Source organism: Podospora pseudocomata (genome assembly GCF_035222375.1).
Source record: "Podospora pseudocomata strain CBS 415.72m chromosome 1 map unlocalized CBS415.72m_1, whole genome shotgun sequence".
Lineage (NCBI taxonomy): Eukaryota > Fungi > Ascomycota > Sordariomycetes > Sordariales > Podosporaceae > Podospora > Podospora pseudocomata.
The window spans coordinates 5,808,198-5,817,018 of record NW_026946363.1 but is presented as its reverse complement, the minus strand read 5'-3'; the positions used below and the strand labels follow the sequence as shown (position 1 = coordinate 5,817,018).

The following is an 8,821-nucleotide window of genomic DNA, read 5'->3' as shown; positions in this document are numbered from 1 at the left end:
ATATGCAAATATGAATTGGATATTATGAGATCTCACCTACCTTAAGAGGGATGGCTTGGTGTGTTGATGGTGAAGTGCTTGGGCCATTGAAAGCCCGGTCACCCACCGTCTGGTTCATGGTGTCTCTTGAGGTTAAGTTGACTCGAGTGTAGTTGGTGTAGAGCAATCAGTCTATCTGTCAGCATGCTGCCTCCTCAATCTGGCTGTCCGTTGTTTAGTCTGTTTAGGGTATCCTATGGTCTACTGATCAGTTCCATCACCCATCAGTCCACCACCCATCAATCCACCACCCATCAGTCTATCCAAATGTCTTTGTTATCTGTATTCCGTCCCCTCTACCCAACGTGCTCAACAAGCCCCGCACAGTCCCGCCTATATGACTGCTTATTTATCTCAGCGAGAAGTCTTTTCTCGACTTCAGATCTCCACAACAACACTGCGGAACGGACGGAATCGAGAGAAGAAGAGAGAGGGGTGACCAGGGCTGTGGGCATGTACCGTCAACCGTCGTGGAGTGCTCGAAGGTGAATGGGTGGAGTAGTAGTGCTTCCCATCAGTCCCTCCTCTTCCACAGCTTTGACCCATGCGCTCACACGCATGGTTCGGTGATATATATACCTTTTCGGTCCTTGCTGCCCGACAAAAGTGAAGCCTTTGGCGTACCGAAATTGGTGGTTTTACCTTGCTGATTATCATCCAGTTGACTACCTAGTCGATTGCCCAGTCAACTACCCAGTTAACTACCCAGTTAACAACCTAGTTAACTACCTAGTAGCACTAGTAGCATCACTATTACTCGCGATACCCAGGGATGTAGGAGTCATATCAAGAGAAACTCCAGGGGCTGCTTTTTGTGCATGCGGTTTGCATGGTGTCAGACGCTAATGAGCTTGTTGATGATGGGGACATTTTACCCCCCAACCATACCACAACATACCTACCTTTCACATCACACCCATTCATTCCGGTATCATCAACACCGCAGTGTGTTCTTTTCCCTATGAATTGCAGTGTATACTTATGCTTGCAAGTGTCGTGGTTGATACACTGCCGTGGTGTTGATGCCCGATGTCCGCGCGCCAATGCAAGCCTTCAACCTCGCACCACCTCACCCAGGGCTTCAATGGATAGTACTGCAATTGAAAGATCCTGATTATACTGTGATTCGTGTGGGACCTGAGATAGCTAGGTGGCTGTGGTGTCGTTGCAAGTGGTGATATGTGCATGTGGTTGTGGTGGTGGTGGTGGTGGTGGTGGTGGTGGTGGTGGTGATGGAAATCTAATGCTGAAAGCTTGGAGCCAGGTTTTATATATATAAATATATATATATACATATATATATGGTCTTTGGGCCGGGGTACGTCGATATGATCGGGGGATAAGTGTACAAGATGAGGGCTGTTTGTGTGTGATAAAGTCTCTTTTGATACCGGAACACAGAAGAACAACAATGTCTTGTTGTTGGTTTGCTGGCCGGGTGTTTGTCCGGAGGGAGCGGGCGTTTTGTCTGTGTGGGAGGGGTCTTTCCACCGGAGGTTTGTAGAGGTCCATCCTGTTCCTGGGAACCCAATGGATCATTCTACCATTGGCTCTCGAGTTGAGAATGGGGTTCTCTTGTGACGATGTCTGAGGTGTCTTGAGGTCGGTTTGGTGGTCAACATTTGGTCCGGTCTTGCATTCGGGGGGGCTTTCGATACCTACGCTTCGTACTTTGCTTTTGCCTTTTCTCTTTTCCGGGCTGAGGTGTCTCCTTTCAACGTTGGGTGATCAACTTGAAGCTATCTTAGTGGAGAGAGTTGTTGTGAACCTGGTTATGGGTTAGCTTGGGATGCTTGGGTTTCGTGAGGTTTGATTAATTGTGTATTGGGGCTGTTGTTTGGGATGTATAAGATGCGGATGAGGATGCGTGGAGGGAGATGAGAGAAGTAGGTTGATGGACAGACCTGATGATCTAACTGCTCATGAAGAAGCGAATTCACTGCGCCGTTCAAGAACATACTCGGAAGGAGGTGTCGATGTATGTGATTGTGCTGAGGCTGAGATTAGAATGGAATTACATGAATGATAGGTCTAACTTTTTGTATTCTTGTGTGATGTCTATGAGGCTATCTGGGGTGCGTTCCTGACACCCCCAGCATCTTGGCCGTCAAGCTGGTGTTGCTGCGGTAGCAAGAGTACCTAAGGTAGGCAGTTTCTCAGCCTCAAGGACTTCAGTTGAGAATTTGTCACTTGTGAACTCTGCCGCATGAGAGCCTTGCTGGCAGTAAGAACAGAGATCCGGTCAGTCTGGGATGCATTTGATGGTCGGCACCCCGCCAGAGGTTGCCTCAGGCACTCGAGGTCCGTCCCTTGGGAGGTCTGGTTACCACTATCATCGCCGTATCCAACCCAGCCTTCGCATGTCCGACATGGTTTCCCATTAACTCTCGTTATCTCCGCAACTTACGGTCCCAAGCGGGTCGATCTGGCCCTTGATGCCCACCATGACACAATTCATCCTCGCTTCAAGTTTGTTGAGTTGACCCTCTCGTGGATCCAACCACTATTGGATTGGGCTGGCAAGGCTCATCTGCGTAATCACGCACCAGATTACGTTTGACTTTTTATTAAAAGATTATTCTGGACAGGTGTGGCTGTTCCCGCCTTCTCCCATAAGTGGAGAATCACATACAAAGTTTGGCAACCTGGAAAGCCAGTCGATAGCACCTTGACGCCCGAAAACATGTATTGACCGTGTAAGGCAAAATACCTTATGTGATAGATGCTTCGTGATGGCCCCCTATTCACCATCGGCTCCATTGGCCCCTGAACGAACAACAAACCCAAGACCCCCCCGCCCCCCTGCGTCACCAGTTCGACGAAGAGAAAACACAGACATATTCTTCTGAGACCTGAGCATAAATACCCGAAGTCAAAGGCTCGTATACACCGCCCTCCCTATCCGAGGAAAGGTCTCAAAAATGGATTACTCTACTGCTTCTCGCAATTCTTTCTGGAAAGCTGCATATCCAAGACAATGACACCACACCTTTTTGCTTTTACCTTTGCTCGCCAAACATAAGAACATCTCAAAGTTATATGTTGTCTGACGTCAGTAAACTCGTTCCAAATCAGCCCGGAGATTTAAACCCATTCTTCCATTTCCCGTGGTACTGCGTGTGTCTCATTGACGCAGGAACCCGAGCAGCTGAGCGATCTAATTTTCCTCCTTGAGAATTAGGGGGGGCCGAGGTTGGGGCTCGTGTGACGGAGACAACAAAATTGGCAAACTTTGTGGGCCTCGACGGCGGGAATTCCATGTAGCAGCGGCGAGTTGCTGGAGGCGAGAAACGGAACACCTAGTATGGGTAGTGTGGTCCGGCGTGATCTCGGTGTCGCTCGGTGTGGTTGGCAAGTGGGATGGTGAGGATTAAGCTTATCGTGAGATCGGCACCAGGGGCGCAGACCAAGTACCGGACCGTCGGTAGCGGATGCTTGGGTGGCAGGTCTGACGGCCTTCTTTAGCATCTCGTTTCGTTCGTATTCGCCCCCTTTCTTGGAGCTGTGGGGATGGTCGAGTCCGAACCAAACTGGTGGCAGGTTACCAGGACGCCTGAATACTCCCCGCTCACGTAGGTTGTCGTTGACAAGAATCTATTGCATACACGAAAGTTGGTTTTGCTCGTGATGTATGGGAGAAAGCCGGATGTCACATGAGCGCGGCGGCGAAGTTCAGATGGGGTTTGTGTAAGATGCAGGTCCCAGGAATGCTGGGTTACAGTCCAAGATGCGGCGGTTGAGATGGGTGGAGAAAGACATCCTGTTTGGGAAGGTGTGAACAAGAAGGCAGAAATCGCTTTCATTGCTGTAATACCTACATAGCTACCGACTCTGTGGTATCGAGCTGCCCGCCTCACTCCAGCCGGTCCGCCTGGCCGCTCAGCCTCTCCGCCTCTGGACATCGGCAGCAGTGTGCCGCTGTGGCTTCCATCTTGTATCTGCCGGCGCGGGAAGACGCGAGAGGCTGCTGTCAAAACGGCCACGATCTTGATCTCTTGACAGGAGGCTAGTTCTGCAGTTCAGAGCTTGTGGCGATCAACTCCCGGTTCAGATGGTTGGCGTTGCCCGCTTGTGGCGTCAAAGCTCGAGAGATCTGGCGGAGTTGCGGCTCAACACCAGCTGTCGGCTCCCCCTTTCGGGCGGAATCCGGCAGGCTGCACTGGACCAATTCTTTGTATACCAACGGTTCCCGCAAGAGTTGGAATACGGGGCACCAGTCGGGCGAGGACAGCACAGAACCTGTGCCGAGTGCTGTATGAACTGGCTCCGTAATATCGAGGGCTGCTCCTATCCCGGCCCTTGTTCCAGCTCTCTGTGAACTCCCAGCTGTTCAAATTTCCCGACAGCTTGCATCAAAGTATTGGGGATCACGTCTCGTTTTGGCTGTTGTGAATTTCGGTATTTCCCAGCCTATCAATCTCCCGCTTTTTCCACACACCCCCGGGGTTTGCGCTGTAGTGGTGTGCGGGGGTTGGTCAAATAGATCAGCACGGACCGCCTTGCTGCGGTGCGAGGTCCTCTTGCGGGGGGAGGGCGTCGAAGGCCATCGTGGCTCTTCTTCATCTGTGTGTGTGGCTTGGGTCCTTGTCGATGAAAGCCAGACGCCTTTCCGCAGCGGCCCTTCCCCCGCCGCCTTTTGTGTGCGCATTTGAGAAACCCAAGCGCCACTGTTTTCGAGCCTCATTCGACTTCGACGACACGCGACAGGAACTTCAATACAAAGCAACGCTGTCTTTGCTAACGAGATCTGTCTTGCTGAGCTGGGGCCGATCAAGGAATACGAGGTCGCACCCTGATTGGGCTCAACCCAACCTCCCGAGATATAAACAAGCACATGGACTACCCGTCACTGGTCTCAACCGTTCCCATTGCTTGTCGCACGCCACATTTGCTATCCAAATGCGTGGAGGTCGGTCGGTCTCAGCAACTGCACATTATGTGATTGTCTCCTCGATTTTGCAGCATGGGCCTGCTGTGCCAGGGCCTGGCACATCTGATCGTCAGCGGATAGATTGTCAGCCGCGGGCAACAGGACCTGCAGCAGCCAGAAAGTAGAACATTCCGTGCCTTTTCGATAGGTGAGGGAAACAGGAAGACACCATTCTACACGAAACGAAACAAACCAAAGGTGTACTGTAATGCTCAACATTGACGCCGCCGTGGTCGGTTCGTTTCTGCTGTAACATCGCCTGGGCTGCCCCCGCAAGCAAGTGCGCCGTCTGGTTGCATTGAGCAATCCCCGAGAGGATAGACGAGCAGCACATGCAATTCATACGATGTCTGTTCTGATTCTGATTCTCCAAAACCTTGCTTGACGGTACTATATTGCACTGGGGGCACTAGACCCGCTCCAGGGTGTGCCGTTGCGTTCCGCAGCCGATCATCTGTGGGAAAGCTGTAGCGGACGAGGTTTTGATGGGCACCTGGCTTGTCCTAGTTCCTCGTTAGATCTCGACAAAGCATGCCATCTTCAACATCTTCAGTGTCCTCGACACAGGTGACACAAAGAGAATGCTGTGTTACATTTCTGAAAGCAAAGGAGGCCGATCACACGAGAAAATCCTAATGGCAACAGCAAAAATAAGTTTCTGCTGGAGCCTCACTACGGTGGTTGTCTTGTCTAATAAACCACCGGCCATCAAAGAAATCTACAATGGTTGGTCACTGGAATCACAGTCTCGTCAAAAATTCCCGAATGGAGGAAAGGCTCGTCTCCGTGTTTCTCTTCATCTCCAAACCCCCGGGGCTGTTGGGGTAAACCCAAAAACCAGGTCTCCAGGAACCGGGCGCATCGCCATTTTTGATCAGGGGAAGACGACGGTGTAGAGATGCTGACTTCAGACCGCAGCAGTATTTGGTGGCGAACAACCACAGCCAAGAATGGCAAAAGAAGCATGGCGCAGGCATAGGCCCAGTCAAAGTGATATAAGAACGCTGACATTTCTCGTCGCAAGGCACACACACACAGCAGACAAGATTCTGTCATCTGTGGAAAACCGAGCGGAATGAGGAGCGGGGAAAGGCACAAGACAGCGTCCTTTTCCCCATCCCGTTCTGACGCATTCACGGCACGCAAAAGCCATACCCGCCAATCGCGGTACGGGTCGGGAGCGGTCAACCGACGGATTCGTCCATCTCGGCTCGCCCAAGGTCCTTGACAGGGACTCGCTCAGAGATTAAAATAATAATAATAATGATGTATACATGCATGCACACATACATATGTATGTACTTATGTATGTATATGTATGTATAGGTATGTATATATATGTATATGTGTATGTATATGTATATATATGTGTATGTATTTATGTATGTATATAAGTACGTATTTATGTATGTATATATGTATGTATTTATGTATGTATATATGTATGTATATATATAAAAAATGAAAAAAAAAAAAAAAAAAAAAAAAAAGGGGTGGTCTGTTCACCATGCTACGGAGCCTTTTTTTCTGTGAGGTTGCTTTCCGTGCGACAATGCCATATCATAGTACAACTGAATATGATGATCCCGTGCAGGCTGCAGAGGAACTAGTGGTTCCCAATACACCCGGCGACTGGGTTTCGATGGGGAAACGCCAGGGCGGATGCATGAGGGGATGCCTGGTCAGTGGTATCCAAAGGCCAGCCAGCTCCTCAGCTGAAAAAAAGCGATGCCTATGCAGGTCTTGGGGAAGGACACCTGCGGCAGCGGCTTCATGTGGTTGGAGAGTGGTCTGCCCGGAGAGTGGTCTGCCCGGAGAGTGGTCTGCCCAGAAAGTGCTCTGCTTTGCGTTTACATGAGCAGTCCCCCAACAACACTAGCAGAAGACGGGCTCCGAGCCTACTTTTCAACACAACAAAGATGGTGCGGCAAAGAAGAAACCCTAAGAGCCATCCCGAAAGAGCCAGGTGCCGCCCGCGTGTCCGATCTGTGTTTGAAACAACCGAATCGACTCGAATGGGTTTTGCAGATAGGAAAGCGCCACGCGCACGATGAGCGAGAAAATGGCTGCATCAGCCCAGCGCCAGTGCCGCTGGAAAGCTACCCTGAGCTAATTTACGCCTACCGCGATGTACATGCCGACATGCCTATCTCAGAGATGGTGGAAGGTGGTGATGTGGAATAATGGCCGTTTCCCCAATGCTGGGATAGGGGACCTGGTCCCCGACATTGATCACGGCGAAACATTGGTGTCTTTGTACCCGCGGAAGACATCGGGAGAAGAGAAGCCAGTTCGCCAAACCTGTTCGTTGGGCAATCCAATGTCTTTCTCAAGGCACACACAGGCCTTGTTCAATGCCAAGAGGTCTAGACGGGCTGGCCAGCCCATGGTCCACACCGGCCACTCACCCAGCAGGGAACTTGGCCCACAGTGAAGCCCACGATGCTGGAAAGGGTCTAATCCGAATCGAGACGCGAGCATCTCGTCAAAGAGGGCCGCCAAGCATGGATAGGGAGACACCGGTGACCGGGGTGCTGGCTTGGGGACTTTGCTTTGGGGAAAATCCAAGATGTCATCCCATTGCTCCATTTGCTCACCACCACCACTCACCAGCCAAGTTTCCCCAACAGGCTTTGTCAGGTGGACCGAATAGATGGGACGAACTCTGCAAAGAAGCTATCGCTTGACGTTTGGTAGGGCTAGCGGCACTTCTGGTGAAAACAGCTTGTTTTTCTTGGGGACATGCCGCTATCCTTTGCTGTCGTTCGTGGCAGACCTGAATTGGGACCAAAAGAGCGGACCGCGATGCACCAGTCCACCTGTCATCCCTGGTGCGCATCAATCATGCTCTCTTTGACATGCGGCCAAGTCCACCTACTAGGCATGTCATAATTCGGAGCGCAGGGACCAGAGACAAAAACCGCGCAACGGCAACTCAACATCAGCTGGTCGGGAGACGGGGGAGCTTGAGCCCATTCTGGCAGCTGGTTGAGGTGAGTGAGGGCTTCGCCAGATAGCTAGATAGCCAGTTGGACCAATTCGGACAGAGCACCCCCCCTCCATGCATGTACAGGACATGGAAAACTTCTCTCCCTGTTCCCTCTTGTTCTCTCTCTCTTTCTCTCTCTCTCTCACTCTCTCTCTCTTTCTCTCTCTTTCTCTCTCTCTCTCACTCTCTCTCCCTCCCCCAGGTAAGGTCTAGCGTAGGGGGGCATGCGGCATGCCGGAAGCATGGTGGTGCATGGGTGGGAGGGACGAAAGGTGAGCGTGGGAGAGGCACAGCCAAAAAGTGAGGGATCTGACCTCCCTGTCAACGACCGTCTCTTGGTGCTCGCCTCCCGCGCACCAGGGTTCTAGCTTGCCAAGAACCGAACATCCTGAGTGTTCGACAACGAGAAAGAACACACATACTGAACCCAGCATTACCAAGTCGAGTTCTGGTGGATATTCTCTCTCGGCCAGGCGTGGAAGAAACAAGCTGCCATACTTGCCCTCAACCTCTGCTTCTCCCTCACGCACCCCTCGTGTTTTCCCCCAGCCCTCAACGTGCATTTGCGCGAGTTGGTAAGAAGCAGCATCAAAAGGTTTTGGATGTTTGATGGAGCCCCGATCTTCAGGTCGGTTCGGACAGGCAAGCTATACCGCTTTTGGCTCCTCCTGCTGCGCTTGTCCACTGGGGTGTCGTTCAGCCTGGGTACAGTAGACACACGCCCAGCGTGGGTGGCCGTATTACGGCTCCCGTAATTGGGGGTGGCCATACGATACTGACAGTACACATCCATGTGTGTCGACATCAAGAAGAGTCGAGCCAGGGTCTCGGCACCAGGCTCGCAGACATTTTCCCAGCAAGCC

General features: G+C 51.6%; 1 protein-coding gene across 1 annotated transcript; it reads right to left on the bottom strand.

Annotated features, from left to right (window-relative positions):
• Positions 1 to 3,754: 3,754 nt before the first annotated feature.
• QC762_119305 (uncharacterized protein) lies at positions 3,755 to 3,941 on the bottom strand (the record flags this gene model as incomplete). Its single annotated transcript, XM_062886366.1, has 2 exons — positions 3,755 to 3,799; positions 3,855 to 3,941. The coding sequence occupies 2 exons, from the start codon at positions 3,939 to 3,941 to the stop codon at positions 3,755 to 3,757; spliced, it is 132 nt and encodes a 43-aa protein (XP_062749442.1).
• Positions 3,942 to 8,821: the final 4,880 nt, after the last annotated feature.